This window comes from Lolium perenne, chromosome 1, assembly GCF_019359855.2.
Source record: "Lolium perenne isolate Kyuss_39 chromosome 1, Kyuss_2.0, whole genome shotgun sequence".
Lineage (NCBI taxonomy): Eukaryota > Viridiplantae > Streptophyta > Magnoliopsida > Poales > Poaceae > Lolium > Lolium perenne.
The window spans coordinates 239006780-239032137 of NC_067244.2; the positions used below are offsets into that span (position 1 = coordinate 239006780).

General features: G+C 45.0%; 4 protein-coding genes across 4 annotated transcripts; 1 reads left to right on the forward strand and 3 right to left on the reverse strand.

The window, feature by feature from the left end:
• Positions 1–3969: 3969 nt before the first annotated feature.
• Positions 3970–8154, reverse strand: LOC127324731 (UPF0481 protein At3g47200). The gene is made up of 3 exons (XM_051352257.2): positions 8026–8154; positions 6292–6382; positions 3970–5393 (listed from the first exon to the last, which is right to left on the reverse strand). Exons 1-3 carry the CDS (start codon positions 8033–8035, stop codon positions 4082–4084), a joined length of 1413 nt encoding a protein of 470 aa, XP_051208217.1. The 5' UTR covers positions 8036–8154; the 3' UTR covers positions 3970–4081.
• Positions 8155–13666: 5512 nt separating this feature from the next.
• Positions 13667–17841, reverse strand: LOC127324699 (flap endonuclease 1-A). The gene is made up of 17 exons (XM_051352255.2): positions 17705–17841; positions 17442–17558; positions 16929–16987; positions 16778–16837; positions 16618–16671; positions 16487–16535; positions 16341–16388; positions 16053–16118; positions 15835–15885; positions 15632–15751; positions 15476–15560; positions 15284–15365; positions 14930–15038; positions 14791–14847; positions 14664–14710; positions 14483–14537; positions 13667–13954 (listed from the first exon to the last, which is right to left on the reverse strand). Exons 1-17 carry the CDS (start codon positions 17714–17716, stop codon positions 13883–13885), a joined length of 1143 nt encoding a protein of 380 aa, XP_051208215.1. The 5' UTR covers positions 17717–17841; the 3' UTR covers positions 13667–13882.
• Positions 17842–17942: 101 nt separating this feature from the next.
• Positions 17943–18775, forward strand: LOC127324715 (uncharacterized protein At4g29660). The gene is made up of 2 exons (XM_051352256.2): positions 17943–18234; positions 18439–18775. The coding sequence occupies exons 1-2, from the start codon at positions 18052–18054 to the stop codon at positions 18574–18576; spliced, it is 321 nt and encodes a 106-aa protein (XP_051208216.1). The 5' UTR covers positions 17943–18051; the 3' UTR covers positions 18577–18775.
• Positions 18776–19529: 754 nt separating this feature from the next.
• On the reverse strand, positions 19530–24275 carry LOC127324683 (chaperonin CPN60-like 2, mitochondrial). The gene is made up of 16 exons (XM_051352254.2): positions 23961–24275; positions 23665–23824; positions 22776–22951; positions 22467–22562; positions 22291–22395; positions 21833–21919; positions 21646–21732; positions 21363–21443; positions 21203–21271; positions 21033–21110; positions 20818–20913; positions 20638–20737; positions 20432–20535; positions 20232–20337; positions 19985–20063; positions 19530–19895 (listed from the first exon to the last, which is right to left on the reverse strand). The coding sequence occupies exons 1-16, from the start codon at positions 24177–24179 to the stop codon at positions 19790–19792; spliced, it is 1749 nt and encodes a 582-aa protein (XP_051208214.1). The 5' UTR covers positions 24180–24275; the 3' UTR covers positions 19530–19789.
• Positions 24276–25358: the final 1083 nt, after the last annotated feature.

A 25358-nucleotide genomic window follows, 5' to 3' on the forward strand; every position in this document is an offset into this window, starting at 1 on the left:
CTTTGGTACATCTTTTTTTATTTAATTTTCTTAATTCATGGGATAAGAATGTTGAAATGTATAAGTGAATTGCCTAGCCCTTTCCATCAGTTTGGATTGTTGGTTGCGCGGGCTAGTGCATTAACCTTGACAACAAAAACAGTAGGAATAGCAAAAATGTAGGATTGAAATGTCATGTCCACTCCAATCCTACATGAATTTATATTGAAAAAATATGTTTGTTTCCACCACCGAAAAGGCGAAGGATTCTGAATGAGAGGTATGAGCTGAAATCTAGAGCGAAGGATTTCTTAGGAAAAATACCAATGTTGGAATCAATTCTACAAATCAAACAACCATAAGGCATAAATTATGTGTATAGAGAAGGTATAAAGGCACGTACCGCAGGTCAAGTTTGAAACTAGTAAAATAGAAAAAATATGCAACCTGTGAAAAAAGACAAATTATCCATGTAACGGTGGTGTACCATTTTTACACGTACAACAAACATTATTGATTATCAAATTACTTACTTTCCAATAGGAAACACATCAGTGTAAATAGTCCCAGTCCAACAACTCGGTAGTGGAGGCTCACACCAGTCAGTGAGATGTGGTTCACCTGTCAATACGTCTCTTACAACTCACAACGCACTTATACATGCCTCATGAATCTACCAAGGGCATATGCCTCAAGCAATCTTCTTTGGGTGAACGTGCCTTTTTATTGTGCAGCGCGTTCCTCATTGTCAGCTCAATTGTTGGCGATATTCAATAGTTGTGCAACTATTTTCGGTTTTGCCTGACCCAGCTCCTCTATAAAGTCTTTGCGGCGCAATCTGTTGTTGAAAGCATCAATTGCTCCGTCATCAGAGACATTGTCGGTTGAGTTTTTCATTACATTCTAGCACTGGATGTACCCGTGTATGGGCTCACCATATTTTTGCATACATGTCCTCAACTCCTCTATGGATGCGGGTCGCTTGAAGGTGGATTCAAAATTTGAGGATAAATTTATTTGACAGATCATCCCAACTGTTGATGGATTTATCAGGTAGCTTAATTTCGAAGCCATGACCTTGTCGACCCACTCAGATGTAACTGCAGGCTCTACACAGCTGTGGTTTTCGTACCACCGAGCATTATGATGGTTTGTAAATAATCAATCAACCAAGATTCGGGATCCTCAAGATCATCATACTTCTGGCGATCACTGGGAAGTTTGAAATCTTTTAGTGTGGGTGTTTTGCGAACTCGATGGGTAAAGAAACTCGCCTCGCATGGTTCGTGATCACAATCATCGTCGTGATCATAGTCCTCCAAACTTATTCGACTATCACGCTCGCTGCGAGATTTGTCGACCCTTCGATGGGTGATATTGTGCCTGGTATCGTGGTCATGCGGGCTAAAACACACCTGGTGCGGCGACCTGGACCTTCGAGTTTCTTGCTGGGGACTATTGTGATGGCATGGAGATTTATCGGGTCTTAGGACGATCTCTTTATTTGTTAGCGAATCTCCTACCATGCCAAGGCCCATGAAGGCGGAACGGTGTACGATCTCCCGTGGATCATTGGTTGATGGTTAAGTAGCGATCGGGTAGGTTTGGGCCACGACAAGGGCAGCTTGAGGTGTCTTAGGCTTTATGTTTTCATGAGAATCCACCGACATGAATGATAGATCGAGATCTCTCACCAAATTTTGCCTATAGTTTACGGGAATTCCACTTAGCCAAGAACCGGTCCTCCTCGGCTGCCCACCTTCTCTGATGTGTGTGGCCCATGTGGAGCTTAACTGTGTCCTATGAAGACTCGATTCATCAGCTAATTTATTTCGTTCGTTGGCATGGTTATAGCGCCACTCACGTCCTGCCTTGCTTTATCCCAAGCGTCTTGCGGGATCCGGACATGGATCCGATTTGCATTGCGTGAACCATTGGTTTCACCGCCATTGCCTTCGGGTTGATGATCATTTGCCCGGGTGCCTTCGGGTGGGGCATGCCGCTCTCGGTTCTACCCATGGCGAGATCTTTAGGATTTACTATGGGGTTGTCGAGCTCATCAAATTCTTCCGATGTAGATTCCATGACCCGTCTACTATCAATTAACTTTCCTGATCCTGGAGTCGACGTTGTCGTCTAGTTCGTTATTGATGGTGTCCATCGAATCTGCGACTTGAAGTACTAGATCCGACAACAGCTCGCTTTTGTAGTCAGAGGAGACACTGCTGAAAGATTTGCGAGATCCCATAAGCTTGTTGAAGATTCGATGTTGTTCATGGTGGTTGGGGGTGAGTTTACCTCTCTCGTGGAGCAGACAAAAAATGTCGATGTTGTAGTTGGCGCAGATTTCGCCGTCGACAGACCCGAACAGATCATATCGAAAGGCGGAGGTTACCTTGCTACCCGACGCGAAAGTCGAAGCTTCCGATCGTTAGATCCAACCCCCGGTTGAGGTTGCTGAAATCTGGTATAAGGGCAGGTGGGTGTGGAAGAAAGTCGATGGAGCCAAAACGGATCTGGCCGTCAGCGATCATCGAGTTGCTGCTTGGTGAAGAAGAAACCACTGAATTCATGATTCCAGCGCCAGATTTTCCACAAACAACGCCAATTGACGAGGGGTAACCTCGGCAATGTCCATGGTTATGCACTAGGGTTTCATGGAAAGAGGTATGTTGCTGATTTCGTCGGCCTATCAGGCAAACAAGGTGGTCCGATGAATATGGATGAAGAACAATCTCGTCGTATTGGCTAGAATAAACCTAGGGTTACAACGATTGTGCCAGTAGGAAAAAAAAAAGGTGCCCTCCCCGGTGGCTCCTTGTAGCCTTTATATACTAGGCTAGGTCTCAGAGTCCAGTCCAGGTCAGTTACAACACAGAGACAAACTCCTAGTATGTCGGCTCTGACTTGCTCGTTCCGTCTAGTTCCTGGGCTTCAGGTGCTTCTAGGCCATGTATTTTGTGATGGGCCTTATGGGCTCCTTCAATCGACATGAAAGGTTGATCCGCCAGGTAAAATATTTACGGGTACTTTTATCTTATGTTGTCCAATATAATTTACAGGTATAGCCATCCATCATTGTAGAGACGATGGCGTAGGGGTGCGCTTCCATGAGGAAAGAGCCTGAGAGAGGAGGCGTTAGCTTCCAAAAGAGAGGGTAGGGACAAGGTATCAACCGCCACTTACAATGTGTAAATGACGGTGTGGAGGATTAGAAGTCCACGTGGTGGACAAGGGACGGTGGAGAGGATGTTGACAGTGGACAGTAGAAAAGGGGTTGAAGTATATAAAATTTAAAAATATCTCAATCCAAAATCAGACTATAATGTTGGACTCGAGTGCTTGACTTGGTGTGGGTCCCACAAAATGGGTAAAAGCTGATTTTTTTCGTCGCTGGTAGCATGGAAATTTGGTAGGGACCACGTGGAAAGAAAGAGGTTAAAGGAGACAACAACAAGGGATGACCTGACGGGAAATGGTGTAAAGATATTTCTTCCCTAGAGTTGGTGGCTTGTCCACAATTTGGAGAAACACATTTTGGTGTCGGCTAGTCGCAGAGACATTGATTTTCCGAGTGAAAATGTGAAAAAAAAACAAGTAAATAGTAAGGTTGTAAGATTGGATCTGATCGGTTTTCACCTTTATCGTATTCTACACTATATTTTTTCAGCAGGCTCATCCACGTCCCTTGGGTAAGACTTTGGACTTCATATTTGATACAGTGATTATGTAATTGAGCTATTGTTTAAGTGTGAACTCGGCAACTCACTGTCTACTAAATATGCTATATTAGCTTTGATATTTCGGATAAAAATTGAAGTATTCAGATAAAAATCAGCGGATTATCCTAAATAATTTTTGGATACGGATTTTTGGATGTTATTTGGCACACATATCCTATACCATATCTGGTGTGAAATTCGGAATCTGATATCCTTATCCATCGAATTCCTTGAAACCGATTTTTTTCGATAAAATTTAAACCGGATATGAATTCTGTAAAACAGATTCAGAAACAAATACTCCTTTACATCCCTAGTAAATAGTGAGGAGGGAGTAGGAGGAAGAGAAGAGCAACGGGAGAAAAAGAACAATGTTCGGGTTAGTGTCCGCCGCGAGCAACTGCATAGAACGTTTGCGTCACTTGACAAGCGATGACGATGAGAGCCAGCAGGAAGGCGGCGGTGATCTCCCAGTTCTGCCCGTGGCGGAACCACCCCATGAATATCTGCGCACGGCTGTGGCAGCGCTTCTCCAGCTGGTGCCACAAGGGCTTGAGGTAGTTCCTATCCAGGTCGTCGACGTCGATGACCACCCCCTTGCAGAGGCCAGCGAAGTCTTTAGAGAGCTGCTCATCGTTGCCCAGGAAGTGGTCGACGATCCCTGCCCGCCGCAGGAGCTGGACGTCCTCCGCCGTGCAGGCCAGCTGCGATATGAAAAGGCAGTAGGCCGTGACGGGCCTCCGGTGTGCCTTGTCTTCCAGGGCCATCAGGTTGCGCAGGATCGTGCACGTGTTGCTGTCGACACGCAGGCGAGGGATCCACAGCGTGCCTCGTTCAAGCTGCACATCCAGGACTGAAGACTCCACATCGTCCTGGAAGTCCCGGCGCATGAGCCGCACGTTGGCGTACCTGCGGTACTCCGCCGCCCGGCGCCACCGGCCCGTCACCATCCTGCCGCACATGGCCGTCCTGTCGGTCGGCAGCAGCGCCGGGCGGAAGTAGGCGTGCACGAGATGCAGCAGGTGAGAGCACGTCGGCGGCGGTGGCCGTGGCTTCCTGCTGATGAAGAGCTGCTGCTGCAGCAGCTCCTGGATGGGCATGGCTATGTAGTCGAGGACGGAGGTGGTGCTTCCCGTGACACGTTCGTGGATACCCTGGAGCAGTAATAAAGGGATCTGGTTCTCGACAAGGAACACCGTGTCGCGTACCAAGGTGTTGCGGCTGACCGGCCGTTCATCATCATCATCAGCCAGAGCCGGAGGAACGCGGTTGCCGGACACGTAGTCGACGAAGAAAAGGAGCAGATAGCACGTGTCGTGCAGCAGCATGCTCGACGACTTCTCTGGCGTCATGTCGCCGAACCCATCGCCGGAGGGGTAGCACTCCCTAGCCAAGGGCTCCAGCTTCTCCATCACGCCCGTGAGACCACCTTCTGTATGCTCCTCGGACAGGCTCTGCAGGAAGCTAGTAGAGCTCTTCTTCGTTTTCTCGATCCATGGAGATGAACGGCTGCGGTGGTAAGGGCCGATTGGTACATAGTGCGGCGTGTAGCTGTCGTCTTCGTCGTCCACCACGACGCGGCGGAGTTGCTGCCGGACCCTGGATATGCGGACACCTGCTTCTTTTTGCCAGGGCATTTTCTCGTCCCTCCCTGTGGGCGTCGGACTCGGCATTTCAGAATGCTGCATCTGCCTGCAAGAATAATCAACTAGTTATGCAATGAGTTTGTTTATTCCTACTATTTCTGTCTTTATTTTCAAAGTTCTGACTCTGCATTTCTGTCCTTTTTTTGAAGTTCTCGTATGTACTTTTTGTTAATGCACTATATTTGGATGCTATGATCCGGCCACCTTGTCCTTTGCGGTGTTTTTTTTTACAGTAGATCACTTTGCGGTGCATTTAGATACTATATTAAAAAAAACTTATGGGAGATCTATTTGCTCATCAATCTGTCTTTTCGAAATTCAAAGCAGCTTTCTTAATTTCCCCATCTATTCTTTTGCGATTTCATCTGCTCTGACATCTCTGTTGGAGCCGTATCGAGCTGACCGGCCTCGGAGTGTGAGTAAGGGGCCTTCTCCCTTCCCTGGCGTACCATCGCCTCTCGTTGTAGCTTTCGGTCTTGTTCTCGCTTTTTTCATGGGATATATCATATGATGAATGCATGCTATCTTGATTCACTTGCCTCCTTCGTCAGCTAGGGAGCTCCACCCCAACCACAGGGACGACACTTCATTCGGACAAGTAAAGAAGGAATTGGATTAATGGTACTTCCTCCGTTTCAAAAAATTTATTCTGAAACCTTGATAAGAATTATGGAACCAAGGGACTAAATGACAATGCTAGAAGTAAGCTTTGGGGATGTATAGGTGTTCTTTTTATATAAATAGGCGCTTCAGAGAAAATAAAAAATAATCCTTTTAGGGACACATAAGAAGGAAAACTTAATGCGAAACTAAGTGTATATGTCGACTCCTAGCTGAGAAATAGACATTTACGGAATGAATGATAATGAAACCAAGTAATGCACACCACCAAGTTAACAATACAAATACATTCTTGTTAATGATTGGACAATTGCCAGCCTCACCTAATCCATGTTGTGAAAGCAGACGAATCGACTTGAATGGTGAGAGCTTTGCAGTCGTTCGTGCCCCCTCCATTCAGAATTACTTCGCGTTCTAAATTTAGTCAAAGCCAAAATTATGAAGTTTAACCAACAATAAAATACAAAATATCAACATTCATAATATCAGATGCATATAATCTGAAAATATACATTTCGACGGTTCTAGTACAATCAATTTCATATTGTAGATATTGTTTTTTCTATATATTAAATCAAACTTTATAAAGTTTTACTATAATTAAACCCAGAAGGTGAGGTAAATTTTTTTTTTTAAACGAGAGAAGGTGTTGTGAACATAGGGTCCTGCATCTGTATCTGAGGATTAATCAGTGGATGGAATCACCAACGGAGTCCTGCTATCAATCCGTTTGTGGGCCGCATCACATCGAATGCAGCGCACCACCGGATGTTGGATCGTACAAGGATCATACCAGGAACTGTCATATCACAGATTCATATAGGTGCAAACAGTTCTGTTACGAGCGATGTGCGTCTGCTGCTAACTAGTTTGCTGACGATGGCATGCAGGCAAGCTTAAGCTCGATTTAAAAATTAATCAATTGCAAACACGATGCAGACAAGCCTTTTTGCGCCGTGTGCATTTGTCCTATAGAAAGAGCAAATTTATGCAAGCAAAGAAGTTTCATGTTGACATTATCACACTAATTTCTTAAAAAATGTATGTCCCAAACCACTATCCATTGCTGATCCGCTTATACTGCTAAGTTCGTCCTGACGAGGGTTAAAAATTAGCTCATATGTTGCTATATCTCAATTGAATTTATTTGTAGCACCATTACATGTTAATAATACTTCCTCCGTCTCATTAAAAGTGTCTGAGATTTATCCAAATTTAAATGTATCTAGACACAAAAAATATATAGATATATCCAAATTTTGATCAATCTTAGATAATTTTGGTGGGAAGGAGGGGGTACCATGTCAGATCAATAGCAAACAGTTACAAAGATAATAGTGCATAGTTACGGGATGACTTTCTACATGTTTTAGGCATTGCAATGTTATGCGGAGTTAGAGTGTGTATTCAAGTGGTGTACCGGTGTAGATTGACGTTCAAGTGTTTCCAATCAGTAAGGCGTGGTATGATGGTAGTGTGTATTTACGTTGTTGGCAACCAAACTATTATGATCTTGTAGCTAAGTTGTATATAGTTTGGCGCATTTTTTATTGAAAAAAGTTGTAGAATTATGTCAACATTAAATCTAGTTTTGAAACTCTCCCCATGAATAAGCCAACGGCAAAAAATGTATTGTCAATCAGGTTAAGGTTTCCAACTTAGATGGTTCCATCATTTTTTCAATAAAAAGAATTTTATTACTCCATATTTAAAAAGGTTTACGTATTACAACCGGTCTCTGCACAACTATGATGGTTTGATCATTTGCATGCATGAGAAGAGAGAAGCGTGAGATGCTTGATTATGTGAGACACCGCAAGGAAAAATGTCCCATTCAAAATTGTATGTTTTGCCAATGAGTATGGAATTCTTTTTTCCACATATCGGCAAGGATTATTATCTCCATCACATACACAAAAAAGGGAAAACAAGATACCAAAATAAATAACCATGAGAAACGAATCTAAGGGCTATCACAGGCCCATGGTGGAACTTCCGCTTCTCAGTCGAGTCATAGCAAATGAAATCCCAAGCAGGCTAGTATAAATATGGCTTACCTCGCGCCATTGGACAGGACAACCCAGAGCTGAACGCTATCCCCGGCCCCTTCCTTCGTATCTGTTATCGTTGCGACGTTAGCAAAAACCGATCTACTCCTATATAGCGGAACCTCAAGTGGGATCGCGAGGAGAACGAATCTCACACTCTGTCTCGATTGCAGGACAGAGCTCGTGGCACGCCACAACGCGACACCAGCAGCACGCTACGTCGGGACGAAGCAGCGCACCTTAACCCAGCGTGATCAACGGATCGGCACGCACCCACGATGCCACTAGACAAGCTTCAGACGGCCGACAGCGAAAAAAACTAGAGTTTACGGCCAGTGAGCAGTGCACAAAAACTTGTGCACTCTTGTATTAACCTTTGTCCTGATGTGTGTCCAACGTGCATTCAGGCCAGTCTCAAACGGTCAAACGGATAGGCATGTGCAGGCTATTTATAATACCATGCGTCTCAAAATAAGTGTCACAAGTTTTTTTTAAATATAGATGTATTTATAATTAAAATATGTCTAGAACTCTAGATACATCTGTATATAGATAAAAACGAGACACTTATTTTAGAAGGGAGGTAGTACGAGTTCTTGCTATGAGACAGACGCGCACGAATCCTAGAGCTTTCCGCTTCAATGATTGATGTAGTGCTGATTAAAACAATTATCAACTTGGACAAAAAAAACTTGGACGTTGCAATTTTTGCTTCGTAAAAAGAAAAAAAAAATGATCTGAGAAGAGTTTCAAAGGTTCAAATTTTATTAGATTTTGTTATTTTGCATGTTTGACTATATTCAGAAGTTATTTTATTTTAAGAAAAAATATTGAATTTTTTAAAATAGATCACTGAACCTAGGGAGAGAAGGAGAGTTTTCCCACAAAAAGATGCTAATTTGGGTGAATATGGAGAAAATGCGTTGAAACGTTGTTCATGCATACATGCAGTGGGAGGGAAGTTTTTTTGATTTTGCTGTCAACATGGTGTGCGGGAGCGACAGTGTGAAAACCCAAGGCTATGTGTCCGAAATACCAGTATGTGCTACGCCCCGACTCCTCATTGTAGGCCCAACGAATTGCTGGTTTCCAACCGTGGGTAGAGTGAAATTTTACATGATCAGTCTGCCGTGCTACATAATTTGAACTGATACCAATGGTACATCCATGTACGTACGTACTGTTACATATTTACAGGATTGTGACCGTTTTGGACGCAGATATAAATCCAAAAAATCTTGCAGCGGAAACATCATGAACAGCTCTGAGCTCTAGCTAACGTGTTTTAACCCTACGTGTAGCTGACTCGGAAAATGGCATAATTCGCATAGGCATCATTGTATCTATCTTCTATGCTCTATTTTTTTCCTCGCTGACCAAGTTAATTAGCTGGGCAAGTAGAGTACATCTGAATGTAATCACAAAACATCTACAAAATGGTGTAGGAGAATATCCACGAGCCTACTAAATCAAGGAAAGGCCCAGAAAGCTGAATCTCTCTTGTAGATATATGGCATAAGATAATTTGAAAATGTGTTTGATAAACGATTTAGGAAAACCATCTTTTTGTAGCAACTAGATCATAATCATGATGGTCTATGTCAATCATGAACATAATCACTTGACCATATCATACTTGTGATACGATTCCCGAAAATCCTATTTATTCTTCCTTCGAAAACCAAACTGAACACATGTTATGATGTTAAGTATGACCAACCTAAATCATTGTAACTATGGGTGTGGCTATTTGAATAGTTTGAAACTTCGTAGAGGTTATACACTTGATCCACAAGATTTTGAAAGCTCGTCGTCTCAGCCACGCCCCGTCATACCGTGTTTATGCGAAGTTGAGTAATGAGTCGAAACTTACCTGTCACTTGGTCACCCTAATATGGCCCAACCCAATGAGAGGTTCCTTCAAACCGGGACATCAATTTGTAGACCGGCCAGAAGGTAAGCCACCTCCGCTACGTACGGCAGATTTTGTGGCATCACATTTTTAATGAGGGGTTGATTGTTGTGCCTAGTGCAACATGAAAATGCCCATTTGATCGGTCCCTATGATGGAGGGTGTCCTAGTTCAATAGTCGGCTGCTTCAAACTCTCCAGTCGATGGAAAATGGTTTCCACGGTCGTCTCAGGGTGGGCCAATACAACACTAGTAGGACATTGCTTATATGTAGACTTATGTCGGTGGTGTAGCAGCTCCTCCACATGCCACGGGTATTACCGGTGGTGTGGCAACATTTGGTGACCACAGACATTGACGTACCAGTGACATGGCCTCACCTTTTATGGCTCCATCATATATGTAATTCATCTATGTCAAGTATAAAAGAATTGCGAGCACAACATATATTAGGTTGCAACGGTATTTAGAGATGCAGCCTAGTGACAATATAGGCACCGTGGAGTGACAGTAGCACCACATCTCTTGATACACATGTATCTAGAGATAATAGAGAACAAGGACTTGCGGTCAAGTGACAAAATTGGCACGCTAAGTTGTATAGCACCCATATGGTATTTCTCTTTTCAACTTCATGTTTTATGACATGCTCACACTAGTAGGAAAATCCTTATAGAGATCAGAATATTAATGGTAACACACTAACACGCTGTTATTAATAATATACTAGTAGAGCAGCATGGTATTTAAAGTTGTGGCAGACTATGAAATGTGAATTTGGCATGGCTAGATCGCATGATGACAATAATGTGTTGTAGCGTTCCCAATGTTTGATAGGCTTGTTGAAGGTCATGCCCATGCGATAAAGTATGAGATCAATAGCCTGGCTGATGACATTTATTCTCCAGGGGCAGCATTTGTGAAAGGGGCGTGCTGAGCGTCCCCCGGGGGATCAAATCCCTGATCCCCCGGGTTGCTAGCCGTACGATTTGTCCATCGTATCCATTGATTCCCAGTCAATCTTTCCCGCAAAAGAATAAAAAATAGAAAAACAAAACTACAAGTGAGATTTGACAGCGCCATCCTCACATGGCTCTGAGTCTCGGACCGCTCGCACCAGAACACCGTCGCCGGGATTCCCCGCCGCCGACGGTCCTCCATCATTCCGTCGCCGGAGAGCCCCATGGTGGCGCCACCGGAGAAGCCGTCGTGAGATCGCCGGTGCAGCTGCCCTCCTCGCGTTGCGACCCGTCCTCGGCGCTCTGCCTCCCCCAATATGTGCACGCCGGCGTTGCTCCTCCGTCGGCCACGGCAATGCCCGATGGTAGCAACTTCGGTGGCTGCCGGCAGCAACGCCTGTAACTGCATGTAGCAGCACCCGTCGCCCATGGTAGCAAGGCCGCCAGTCCATGGTAGCAACTCCGATGGCTGGCGGTAGCAACGCCGCTTGCTCCATGTAGCAGCGGCCGTCGCCCATGGTAGCAACTCCGGTGGTCGCCGGTAGCAACGCCGCTAGCTCCATGTAGCAGCGGCCGTCGCCCATGGTAGCAACTCCGGTGGTCACCGGCGCCAGCTCCATGTAGCAGCACCCGTAGGTCATGGTAGCAAGGCCGACCGTCCATGGTAGCAACTCTGGTGGCCGCCGGCAGCAACGCCGCTAGCGCCATGTAGCAGCACCCGTCGTCCATGGTAGCAAGGCCGCTGGCAACTCCGGTGGCCGCCGTCAGCGCCATGTAGCAGCGTCCTTCGCCCATGGTAGCTACAAAGTGTATCCCTGGTAGCAAACCTGCATGCAGCCCACCGCTCGCATGTGCAGCTATTCCAATGGCGGCGACGGCCTCCGCGAGTTGTGCGCGGGGGGCTGGTGTACCCGAGGAAGGAGCACGTCGGCGTGGATGTGAAGAGCGCGGCAGCGACCTGGTCCCCTTCGCCGGCCCCGCGCCGACCGCACCATCTCGCGCCACCACATGGTGCTCCGCCTCGTAGGCTGCGGGGAGCCCAGGGTCGAGGCGTGCGAGCTCCTAGCGGCGCGGAGGGCGAGGTCCTGATGTGGATGTAGGCGAGCTCCGGCGTGGAGGACGGCCGTCTCAGCCGGGAGGCGAGGCGAGCTTTTGGAGGTGGAGGTGGAGATGGACTGTGCTGAGAGGCGGAGGAGCGGACGCGACCAAGAGAAAAGGAGGAAAGGGAAAAACTGTTCGGTGAAGAACGCCAGGGAAGAGATAAGATTGTATGTGGGGCCCATACGCGTGGACGCGTGGCGCGCTGCCAGTCCGGAGGATGCAACGCCCGATCCCCCGGGGGAAGGCAAGCGTTTTCCAAGGGGAAAACTGTTCGGTGAAGAACGCCAGGGAAGAGATAAGATTGTATGTGGGGCCCATACGCGTGGACGCGTGGCGCGCTGCCAGTCCGGAGGATGCAACGCCCGATCCCCCGGGGGAAGGCAAGCGTTTTCCTTTGTGAAAACAAACAATCTTCAAACATTTTACTGAGAAAAAGGCGGCAACGTATCCTATGCATCTGAGGGAGTTATGTATCCGTGCATCCGCTCGTCCTCGACCACCAGATCCAAATCGCGTGGGCAACATTGAAACCATGGTTATTTTGTGTTTACACGCCCGCCTAGACACTTAAGTCAATGTAATTTTTAAGTAAACCCCTTAAACTTATTCTTCGTTGATAGATTGAAATCATGTAACAGATGAGATCAGGTTGGGCGCCGGCGGTGACTACAAACGCGACGGTCCGGCGTGCAATCACAAACGTGGAGACCCTGCAGTTTTCATAATCACGTTTTCCCATGCGATTGAGCACACAGAAGTGGGATCAGAGGATAACTAGTGCGCCTGATTAGCTCTGGAGTCTGGATAGCACGGCGGTTGCATGCATCAATGCATGTTACGATTCCTTTTGGAGCTGTTGGTGATTGTCGCTGGCCTCCGCGCAGTGTGGTCGCCACCGGACGCCGGTGCCTACCGCGCAGTGTGGTCGCCACCGGACGCCGGTGCCTACCGCGCAGTGTGGTCGCCGCCGGTGCCTGCCGTGTTGCCGCCACCCGTCGCCGTGCTGTATTGCCGAAACCAGTATCGTCTGTACGTTGGTGATCGCACGCCCGCCGCCGCGTTTTGTATTCGCCGGTTCCGCCGCCGCGTTTTGTATTCGCCGGTTCCGCCGCCAGCATACAGCCTGATCTGATCGATCTGTTCCGTGAAGGGGTTTTTTACTCAAAAATTTCATTGACCGAGAGGAGGAGGCGGGCATGTAAACACAAAATAAACACGGCCTCGGTGCTGCCCATGCGATTTGGATCTGATGGTGGAGGACGAGCGGATGCAGGGATACATAACTCTCTCGGATGCATAGGATACGTTGCCGAAAAAGGCATGCTGTAAAGAAAGATGTAGAGTGCTTCAAGCTCTATTTGCTTTTACTGAGAACGCACGCTGTAAAGAAAGATGTAGAACAAGCATTTTATGTACTTCATGCTCTATTTGCTATTATCATGAGCTACCATTACCAAACTTTTTTAGGTTGTTTCATATCCACGCAATAAAAATTGGTTTGACCGAAAGACAACCCGTAAAATTTACCGGTGCCACAACCTTAACGTTGATTCATATTTCCAAATTCGTTGTCGTGTGCACAACTTCTATGAAACATTGTTGTTTTATGAAACGGCTCTGGTAAATAAACATTCCACCATATTGGACACTTCAGAGATCAGCAACGGAAGTGCATACATCCTAAGAAATGCAAAGCTGAATTACCCTAGAGAAATAGGTACGGCCATACAACCAACCGTCAGCAGATAAACAAACATGGAGCACATTTCGCCTCTCCAAGTCACTAATTAACCTAACCTTGGAACAAAGGTCTGAGTTACACGGTACGAGGTTAACGATCTAACTAAGATAAGAATTCAACTGCAGATTTTGTTGTTCACCTTGCACATCAGACTTATTTCTTCCTTCCACGGGTCGACTTTGTTTTCTTGCTTGCCGCTGCACTGCTTGGTTTCTCTGAAGTTTCCTGCAATTCGTACGATAAAGAAATTCATGTGCTGAAATACTGTCACGCAGAAAGAAAATACGTTTCCCACTAGTGTGAACATATTATTAATATAATATAAGATTCAACATGAACCACAATCAATAGGAGTTCGAGTGGAAATAATCTTGAATATAGCACTAGATTTCAAAATATAACTTCTGCTGTTGTACTTTCCCAATTTCTAATTTGCTTGAAAAATAATGTTGAGAAATGTAATACCAGGCGCATTGCACAATCTAAACATCTACAATTCAAACTGGTCCAAGTAGCCTGATGGTGAATTGGTGATGGGTGATACTAACTACCATCTTCCCAATCTGCCAAACAAACCCACATAGTGGTCCGACTATCAGAGCCACAACAGGCCATCGTTTGTATTGCATGTACAGTTCCACATATTTACTGGGTTGTATATGATCTTATTGATGATATTTGTGGAAAAAGCCAAAGATTATGAACATAAGAGCAATAACACAATAACATGGAGTGGCATTTTGGTGGACGTACCTTCCGCTTCAATGGCACTGATGTGCTAACAGTTGGCTTGAAAAATGACTCGAGCCTGATTACATTGAGTCAAAAGTTATTACAGTATGATGAAGTTCAAGTTTTCAGCAAATGACTATGCGCAGATGTATTATTTTCAGAGCCCTGTATGTGAATATTTATACTCTATTAGAATCCTCACCTTCCTTGTGATGATTTATTCTTCGCCGACTTAATCTTCTCTATGGCCTACAGAAAAACCCGATACATATGGCTGATAAAAATGTTTAAATAACTGGAACAGAAAGAGCCAAAAGAGAAGAGCCTGCCTTTGTCACGCGATCTTGATTGAAACCGCTTTCTTTCACAAGAAAATTAATGAGGCCCTGGAAAAAGATTAGATGTAATGGTATGTTCAATTGTTCATGCAATGTTCTGGGAGCAAGTAAACTAGGTCAGTAGGCATACCTCCTCATCAGGTGCAGTCCATTTGAGCTCAGGAATATCCAAAGTAACATCAGGTTCCTTAAACAAGCGGCGAGCTTCTTTATAAGGCCAGTCTTCAGGAATGTGATATCTACGGTAGACAGTGGACACGTGTGAAAATGCAACTCACGGTGAACAGACCAAATTGTCTACCTCATGTCACAATCAAAACATCTAATAGAAATGACATTACGTAAGAAAAGAAACCAACATCTCCCTGGACAACACCACATGAGTTTAAAATGGGTCGATTTTGGGCAACTGTTGTGCTACACATGCAAGGTTCAGTTGGGTACTAAGTCAACAGAAAGTTCTTTGAAATTGTTCAGGACTAACTTCTCTTTATTAATATTTTCCAGAATGCCCTCGATGGACCCATGTTCACGAATGAGCTTCAGAGCTGTTACACTCCCAATACCTAGTGGACAAGCACAGATACACGGTTAGAAAACTTTAAGCTTCAACTAGCTACATAACTTGAGAAATGCGGAGTACACCAACGAAAGAGAAAAGATGAAGCAATGATACCTTTAATGCTATCGCAGTAGTCACATCCACAGAGGATGCACAAGTCAATGAATTGGTCCATAGTGAATTCAAGCTCCTCCAAAATCTGCAGTATGAAATTTGGTGAAGTGTATACAAGGTAAGAATAAATTTCAAGCACAACACACCACTGCTTACTTTCGACACTTCAAATTCCATAACAGGTATTTTCTTGGAACTTGGATCCATCAAATGACGAACAAACCGTGGAGCTCCAAAAGTAAGTGAATCCATATCTTCTGATGCAACGGCATACACCTACAAAATAGAATGCACTAAATAAAAAATGGAAGCAAAGGGTGAAAACAAGAAGTTGGTGCAGTCCACTATGTTAATATTACCTTGTCATTTTTGGCAAGGGCAGCACACTGTGATTCTGCTTCGCAAGGAGCCTATTGGTATAGGGTAGAGATCTTTCAGTGAAATTGGGAGCATCACAAACATACAATAAACTATAAACTCCATGCGAGAAGAAACCAAATTCAGTGGTTCCATAAAACAAGATGACTATATGCTAATGTGTACCAGATATGTAGGAACCTGAGCAAACTGAACTTACCTCTACAACAGGCACACCCATTAGTCTTAGTAGTCGTTTACAATCCTCATTGTGCTGCTTAGTTACCTGATCATAAAGGACATAGGAGATGTCTCTGAAAACACTAATTCCTTGCATATATTACAAAATAACACTTTATGCAAAACAAAATACTCAAGTTGACATTTTATCAGTGGGAGAATCTGTCGGCCCCTAACAAAATAGAAACATCTTGCAAGGTGGACAGTGCGACTGATAAACATTTTCAAGAACTACTTGAAACAAACAACTGAACAATGAATCTCTCACCTTTACAGTTCTCTTGCTGAATTTCTCAATTGCTTCCGCATCTCCTGACTACAACATCAAAGCGTATGCTCTTTAGGTGTCAAAGAAACGGAATACAGAAGAACAACGTGAACAAAAAAAAATGGATCAAAGCAATGTCAGCACACCTCTACTGCCTTGCTCAGTTCTTCAGTGGCATCCGCCCTCTTTGTGTACCTGATAAGTACACCATGTTCTGTTAGAAAAATATATTAACTACGGTAGAAAACAATCAAGAGATGAAAGAAACGTCTCATGCCTTTTTGCAAGCTCTCCCCCCTTCATCTCAGGAGGCTTGCCATCAAAAACATATCTGCATGAGCAATGTTGTGGTCCCTTTTAGATGGAGGCTTCACATATGTTCAAATGCAACCATATGGAACATTTCTATCAGGAAATGAGGGAGAAATTGGACTTACACTGGCTTAATTCCTGCCTCGAGCAACCTTATAGTCCGGTTGAACATTCCTAGTACATGACTGTCCAGAAAGGGAAAAAACGCATTAGCATACATAATCGCACTATAAACTGAATGTCAAGTGCGGCCGTAGAGGAGAGGTATATCAGAACCTGGTGATGTCACCAGCTTCGTTTGTAAGCATTTCCGCCCCTGTCCTTCCAACTACAATCTGTACAAGGGAAGACATAAGAAACGTGTCCCAGCTTTCATTTCAGTAGCCAGTAGGTAAAGAAGAGGTTACCGCTATCTCACAACAGCTTGTTAAACTACCGGCCAGAACAATGTAAATGTATACGCCCAAGGCCAAGGGGTTGGCGAAAATGCGACGGCTAATTGCCACGATGATCTACGAAAAGTAATGTAAAATGGGAAAGGATTCGAGCACAAGGAAAGCAGGTAGCAGAAAACCATCTGCATCGCCGGTGGGGGTTTACAAAACCCTAAACCCAGCTTGAGAGAGCAAAATATATAGATCAAATCGCCGAAAGGGGCGGGCATAGAAGCATCGATCTCCGGCGTATGATAGATTGAGCACGAAGCACGCCCAAATCACTGCCGCCCAAACAAATCAAAATGGGGGAGGAGGATGTATAATGGGTTAGGGATGAAATGGGGAAACATACGAGGAAGCCGTAGATGACCATGCTGGCGTCGACCGCGATGCGGCGGCCGAAGTAGCTCTCGAACTTCTGCTCCCTCATCGCCTTGGGCGCGTGGTCCGCCAGCAGCTTCGTCAAACCCTACACGCACAGAAAGAAAAAAATATGAATCGCATATTCATTCAAAATGTGACGGGGAAAACAAATCCGCCGCCGAACGAACAAGGGAAACTCAAATCCACGGGGAAGAGGAGGAATGTCCGGCGGGGCTCTCACGACGCGCTCACCTTGACGCCCATCTCGCCTGCGACGACGGCTGCGGCGCGCGAAGGCGGCGGAGACGGAGGGGAGCGGCGGCCGGGGGAGAAGAGGCCGCGGGCTATTTCCAGTTATTATTCTTTTGCCCTTTTCCGCCCCCGGTCTTTGTATTTTTGGTGCGCCGCCGAGGTAACACATGGGCCGGGCTGGGCCGGGCCGGGTCAAATAGTCAGCCAACCTCAAAACGTACAGGCCCATTAGGAACAGGGAAGCGACCCTGAATCCTGATCTCGAACCGCAGTGCCGAGGTCAGAGGCTGCGCCGTTGCCGCCGGCGAGGTTAGAGCGAGCGCGAGCGTGCCGGAGGGGAGAGGGAGATGTCGAGCAGGCTGTGGAGGTGGTACGCGGAGCGGCAGTTCCACAAGTGGGAGAAGACGGTGCTGTGGGACATGGTGGAGCCCTACCGCCCGCCGCGCTCCTTCGCGCCGCTCGTCGGCACCTACGTCGCCGCCTTCTACACCGCCGTCGTCGCCGCCGCCCTCACCGAGCAGCTCTACAAGGTCAGTCGCGCCGGGTCGATTCCGCGGCTCCTCCCCCCACCACCCCCGCACGGTTTCTTGTTGTTCGCGGCGGTGCTCGTCTGCGCGTCGCGCGGAAGGTGCTCGACCGAATGACAATGTCACGGCCACACTGAGGAGACCGAAAATTCTTCTGCATTTTGTTTGCTTCGTTTGATTGTGAATTGGGGTTACATTCTGGAGCAGGAGAAGTACTGGGAGGATCACCCCGGCGAGGCAGTGCCCATCATGCAGCCAAAGTTCTACTGGGGGCCATGGAGGGTGGTCAACGGAGAGGTTCCCCGCTTCATCCAGCCACCTGATGAAGCTACGAAGACGGCATAGAAATCCTCCGATTATCTCGATGGGGTGAGATGCCGCTGTCCTCCTTTTTTGTTGATCAGAGTGCTGCCGAAGTTTACTTGATGTCTATTGTCTGTACCTATGTGGCACCACTTCATCTCCTGTAATATACATAGTGGTGATTGGGCAAGTGCCATGAATCATGATGGCCTTTCTATGCATTCTTGTTTGCATGAATAAATTGATTGGTGGTACTTCGACTGGGAAGCAGATACACTTATTGATATGATTGTGAAGCAAATTACTACTCCATCCTGCAGCGGGTGAAATGAAGGTTCCAGTCATTGCTAGCTTAACAAAGAGAATTATCATGATTGGAAATGTTTTCATATTCTCAAACCACCCTACAATGCTTACTAGTGTTCAAATGGCATCAGCTGGGCTACTGACTGGGTGTTGCCCTATTCACATCTAATCTGATTCGAGCTACCTAAGTATCTGGTGCAAGCACGTGTTGTGGCTTCGTTTGAACTTTTTTTAAGGAAAACTTCTTTTCTTTTACCTAACGCGGCAGAATGCCTCCGTGGGTATTGTAGACGGGGCAAGCCCCGAATTAATCATTGTTCTAGTTTTCTTAAATCAATCTGAGTGCATTAAGTTTGTAGAAAAATATATATCAACAACTAAAACACCAATTTAGTTTTAATTTCCATACTGTATACTGTAGGTTCGTTGTTGAGTATTTTAACACATTTTCCCATAACTTTGGTCAAACTAGAAGTTTGAGTTTAGAAAAATCTATAACGTCAGAGGGAGTTGTAAAGAGACACTGGGCAATGTTGAGATGGTGATCAGACTAACCACCACTCTAGGTGCTATTTGCAGCACCACAGCAGCCAAGAGCACACCACAATGAAAACAGAAACAGAGACAAATCTTACTGATCGAAAGAGGCATTCAAATAACATCAGCCATCAGGTGTTGCCCACTAAGCATAAAAAAGAGAAAGGACAGGCGATGCCATCTTCTCTGAGTTCATTTAAATTTCGACCCTAAATCAAAGGGCTCTGAATTTAGTTACGGTTACATCAGCACTGAACCATAAGTTCAGATATCAAAATAGGTGCCACCTTTGCACCTCTCATCTGACAGGAACAGGAATTTCTGTTCATGTACATGCCGGGGGTGTTAAGTTTATCATCCAGCAATGTCTTCAACCAAAAAGGGGTAAGTCAGATATCATGTCGAACTGTCCTCAGAAACCCATTCCGCTCATATCTGGCATACGACTGGCGATTCTGGCTGTTGTCGCAGGCAGCTCAGCAACTGCAGCCTCAGTGGTTACCATCAACAGAGAAACGCTGTACAGAAGCACACATTGTTAAACGAGTTCGATTACACTTCCTTTACTGTCGTACCGAAGTAAATGGTTAGAGAACTTAAGCTGTACCTCGCTGCATCTTGAAGTGCAGTTCGGATCACTTTCACAGGGTCAATGATACCAGCCTTGATCATGTCAACATACTCCGCTGCAGTACACAAAATGCAGGAAATCAACTACTAAACTATTTTAAGATTACTACAGTGTTGGAGAAACATTAGGATTGAAATTGTAACTGCGAAACTTGAACATGGTATTATGTTATAGAAGCTCAAATTAAGAATGAACAGCAAAATCAAAGTTAATCAGCACAGACCTTTCGCTGCATCATATCCCAAGCTAAGGTTATCTTGTTCCAGTAGCTTCCCAACAACTACAGAACCATCAACGCCAGCATTTGCAGCTATGGTCATCAAGGGGGCCTGCAGAAAGTGAGCAACAATTAATGTATGTTCAACAGACAAAAACGGAATAACCAAGTGCAGAGGCACCATCATAGCCGGTACAAGAAGTAACCTTCAAAGCATTCTTGATTATTTGAACTCCAATCTTTTCATCCTCATGTGATGTGCTAATCTTGTCGAGCTCCTTGGTGGCATATAAAAGGGCAACTCCACCACCTGTTGGGCATGCCACGAATTTGAGAAACGCATACAAGATATAATCAGGTTGAAAAGCAAGTATTAAGAAACAAATGGACTGCTCAAGAAAAATGTGATTACCTGGAACAATACCCTCCTTCACAGCAGCTCTTGCAGCATTTAGAGCATCTGTTACCCTATCTTTTTTCTCACCAACTTCAGCTTCACTAGCTCCACCAATCTGCAATATAAGTCTGTACGCTGAGAAGAGCACAGAAAAAAGGGACTTGACAGTTGAAACATACTTCAAAACTAACAAACCTTGAGGACAGCAACACCTCCAGATAACTTTGCTAAACGCTCTTGAGCCTTTTCTTTGTCAAACACAGCGGTGCTGTCCTCAAATGATTCTCTAAGCTGTCAAGGAAATCAACACGAAAAAAGGATGTTACGTGTATTGAAAGAGCTACATGAGAATGGTATCCAGGGTTGCCTTAACATGAGCTGAGAGCCAATGTGATGATTCTTATGAGTACCTGTTGACACCTCTCTTCTATCTGTAGCTTGTCACCTCCACCATCTAGAATGATAGTATCATCAAGAGATATGGTAACCTGTGAAGACAAATGTCATCACTGTATAGTGGTTCTTCAAAAAAAAATACTATATGGTACTCAGATGTGAGAATTTATGGATGTTGGCAAACCTTCTTAGCTGTGCCTAGCATCTGTAATTCCACTTTACTGAGATCAAGACCTTGGTCCTCACCAACAACCTTCAAAATGAAATGAAATGTCAACTTAATTTCATTCATACTAATGTCACCTGTGTCAACAAAGTTTCTGATTATTCTCATAACAGCTAACCTGCCCTCCTGTCAAAACAGCCAAATCATCCAGGTTGGCCTTTCTGTTTTCACCAAATCCAGGAGCTTTGACAGCACATATCTACAGCCAAGGACCCATAATTAGTTCAAAATCTTGCTTACATAAACTTCACTGGGTAAAAGATAATAACTTGAGACTTGTGAAGGAAATAAACACCAGACCAAATAAAATGAAGAGAATTTCTTCAATATATAGCGCAAATTGCCAGCCAGATTATACCAGTAATGAGATAGGTAGAAACTACAAAAATAATGCATATTACCTTTAGTCCAGCACGATGCTTGTTCAGTACAAGCATTGATAGAGCTTCTCCCTCTACATCAGCAAAAATGAGAAGAGGTCTCTTTTTCTACATAGATCCATCATCATTTATCAGTTGAAACCCATCAAACTTCCATTATGTAATTGACAAAAGTGGAACACTAACGCATAATGGAACACAGTTTTACCTGGATGGAAATTTGCAATACTGGAAGAAGTGAATTCATGTTCACAATTTTCTTGTCATGAATAAGGATCAGAGGATTTTCCATCTCCTGCACACATATATAAGGGATAATTCAGAAACAAGGTTTAGCAAGCTATTCTTCTGAAAAAATCCTTATTTCTTGATATACATGATATACATTGCTTCTTTATTTTCTATCTGTCACATTCCAAAAACTATCTCAGACTCCGAAGTTTGGTGAAAGAGTAGTCAGATTCTAAATATTCACAAGGCAAATTCATAGGAAAAAACATAAGCACGTTGCATCATCCTCAATAGTAGGAGACATAGTAGCCTATCTACAGTGAAGCTTCTCAAAACAAAGAGCAAACAAACTACAATCATTGACTTCTGCAAGTACTACTGATAAGTTTTCACCTCCATGCACACTTGCACTTAATTTTGAGATAATAGGCTTACACATTTCTGAGTCTTGTGATCAGTCACAAAGTAAGGAGATATGTAACCTCTTGACAGCTTCATTCCCTGTACTGCTTCCAACTCATTGTCCAAAGTTTTGCCATCCTGCCAGTTTCTAAGAATAAGTTGCAGAATAGCAGATAAACCTGGTAAAAAAAACATCATATAATACTCACAACAATGGTAATGACTCCGTCCTTTCCAACTATCCCCATCGCTTTTGATATCAGATCTCCAATTTCCTTTTCACCATTTGCAGAAATGGTAGCTACCTGTTTCATGAAGAAAAAATGAGCTGGATATGTCTAAGCTAGATTACGATGAACATTACTATGGAGTGTGCTACTAGGACAGATGATGATTGTTATTATCTAGGGCAGGTGTAAATGATGACTGAAGCAAAGATACATAAGCAACTAAGATATGGTTATGGGATTGAAGAGGGAGGGATATCTTGCCCACTGTCGTAAGTTTGAGTATCTCACCTGGTTTATTTCCTCTGGGGAATCAATCATCCATGCTTTACTTTTGAGGTGAGCAATGACAGCATCTATGGCCTTGTTTATACCTTTACGCAAGTCCATAACATTGACTCCAGCTGCCACAGCTTTGCACCCTTCCGTAAGAATGGCCTGTGTAAGTACAGTGGCGCAAGTGGTACCTGTTCAACCATCCAGTCAGAAACAAAGTGAGTGGCACATGATGCTACTACATTCCGGCAAGTAGACAAGCAGTTTCCTAGTGTCTATTTTAAGGGAGGAAATGGAAGACGCGCAAAGCCCACGCAGCCCACAATTCCTACTCATTATATTAGGTTGGTTAAGATTACAGCTACTGTACCACGTGTACTAAAACAGCCAGTAACTACGTTTGGAATGGAAATCCCATGTTTTTTTTTTCCTAAAACAGTAGTGTGTGATCATGTCAGAAAACTGAGCGACCTCTTCACTGTGAACTTGAGATATATCCACATTTAAATCTGGGCCTATACTGGAGCATGTCAAATCATGTAAAGGCAACATATGACCAGAAGTAATGCACTAGAATTGAGATCAGCATGAAGGCAGAGCCTAGAAGCACCAGAGGTACATGTGAGGCACAAGAATAACAACAACAACCCAAAACATCCAAACCACAAGCTATTCAATCATAAGTATACTGATATAACAACAAAATTTCCCTGTCCTGACAACACAACAGTCAGCTATTTGCTAGTAAAAAGTTAACCTTGCATGATGGAGAGGATAAAATCGTCAACATTAGGGCTACTTGCCGGCACGACACTAAGTAAGCAAAAGGCAATGCTTTGCTAAACATATACTACAGCAGCAAGTTGAGATGGCCGACCAAGCACCAGAGTTTCCGAGCCCTTACCATCTCCAGCGACCTTGTTAGTGGCATCAGCGACCTGCTTCACCAGGTTGGCCCCGACGTTCTTGGCGCTGTCCTTGAACTCTATGCTCTTGGCGACGGTGACCCCGTCCTTGGTGACCTTGGGAGATCTGTTGGGTCTCTCGATAATCACATTGCGCCCCTGCAACGAAGCACAGCGCAGTCAGCCAGTACGAGGAATCAGGCGCCGTAAACCCTAGCCCAGCGTTTCCCCGCTAGATCTGTGCCCGCGGACCAACCCGCAGCTGATCGGAGAGGGTAAAAGGGAAAGGGCGAACCTTGGGGCCCATGGTGACCTTGACGGCGTCCGCGAGGTCGTTGACGCCCCGCAGCATGGCGGCGCGGGCGCCGACGCCGAAGGTGATCTCCTTCGCCGCGTACCCGCGCGCCCACTGCCGCTGCTCGGCCCCGCCGGCGCCGGCGGCGCCGCGGGCGAGCTGCCTCCGCAGCGCCGAGGAGGAGGACCTGGAAATGGCCGCCGCCGCCGCCCGGTACATGGCTGCCTCGCTCGCGTGTCTGGGGTTCAGGGGTTGGGATGGGGCTGGTGGGTTTCTCTAGATTGGAATGGAAGGGAGGGTTTATGTTGGGGGAGCGGAGCGGAGCGGAGCGGGGGTTTCAGGGTTCTGGAAGCTTCGATCGTACTGCCTGCCTCTTCACTGCGGCGTCTGCTGGTGGGGGAAGGGGAGAAAAGGGGCTTTGTGGGATCTGAGCCGTCCGTGCTCAGATCGCGCGGTCACTCGTGCTCACAGCTCGTGAGTGGACAGCTTTTGAGGCACCTGTTTTTCTTTTGAGACTTCATGTCGAATTTCTTATTTTGGCTGTAAAATAATGCATAAACTCAAACAAATGCGTCCATGATAAACGCTCATTTGAGGGTGTTTACAGAGATTAAAGATAAATTGTAGGTCTATAACTCTATGTCATGGAGAGATAGAGAACATAACTACTAGACTCGACAATAGTTAGGTTAAGAGCCAACATTATTATATTTGTACATTGTATATCTATTTATTTATTTGAGGGGGGGTGGGGGGTACATTGTCTATTTATTGTGTGTGTAGATAACAGTATACTAGAAAGTTTTCTTATCTCCTATAGGTTACTACAAACAAGTTTTTCTTATCTCCTATAGGTTACAAACTAAACTTGGTCATGAAATGGCACCTTATGGTCTGTGGCATGGTAATTGGTATATGCCATGTTAGAAATATATGTGGTCTAGCTTGACATGTAAAGTGCAAAATAGACCGAAGCAAAGTCATATTAGACATATCGATGACTTATTGGATGTCCAAAACTCTAGAAAAACATTAAGTAACATGTAGGATGTTCTTGTGTTGAAATCTTTTGGGGCTAATTATGTTAGTGCATTCCCACCTAGGCCTCCCAAATGGAGGCCGGCAGTAGCGCCGGACATTGGCTTTGAGGGCACCGGCAGAACCTGCCGCGGTTTGGGGGTTGGCTCCCCACATCAGCGGCCTGAAAAATGAGCTCCTAAAATAATTTGGCTAAAAAGGAGAAATTCAAATCATAGTTCAAAGTCAAACACAAAGGCGCCCACATTCAAATTAAAGTCTCCTGTAAGTTCAAATTCAACACTCAACAAGTTACCAAAACGGCATGAAAGTCTAGCTCATATTACAAATCATGGGATAGGAAGATATAAATCAAATGGA

Excerpts from the sequence above, each read along its gene's own strand:
- LOC127324715 (XM_051352256.2), top strand. The coding sequence starts at position 18,052 with ATGTCGAGCAGGCTGTGGAGGTGGTACGCGGAGCGGCAGTTCCACAAG. Across the intron at positions 18,235-18,438 it reads TCACCGAGCAGCTCTACAAG|GAGAAGTACTGGGAGGATCA; the intron begins GTCAGTCGCGCC and ends ATTCTGGAGCAG.
- LOC127324699 (XM_051352255.2), bottom strand. Across the intron at positions 15,561-15,631 it reads TGGAATTTGAAGTGTCGAAA|ATTTTGGAGGAGCTTGAATT; the intron begins GTAAGCAGTGGT and ends TTCATACTGCAG. Across the intron at positions 13,955-14,482 it reads CAGTGCCATTGAAGCGGAAG|GAAACTTCAGAGAAACCAAG; the intron begins GTACGTCCACCA and ends TACGAATTGCAG.
- LOC127324731 (XM_051352257.2), bottom strand. Across the intron at positions 5,394-6,291 it reads GCTTTCACAACATGGATTAG|GCAGATGCAGCATTCTGAAA; the intron begins GTGAGGCTGGCA and ends TTATTCTTGCAG.
- LOC127324683 (XM_051352254.2), bottom strand. The coding sequence starts at position 24,179 with ATGTACCGGGCGGCGGCGGCGGCCATTTCCAGGTCCTCCTCCTCGGCG. Across the intron at positions 23,825-23,960 it reads AGGTCACCATGGGCCCCAAG|GGGCGCAATGTGATTATCGA; the intron begins GTTCGCCCTTTC and ends GCTTCGTTGCAG. Across the intron at positions 20,536-20,637 it reads GAAGGAGGGTATTGTTCCAG|GTGGTGGAGTTGCCCTTTTA; the intron begins GTAATCACATTT and ends CATGCCCAACAG.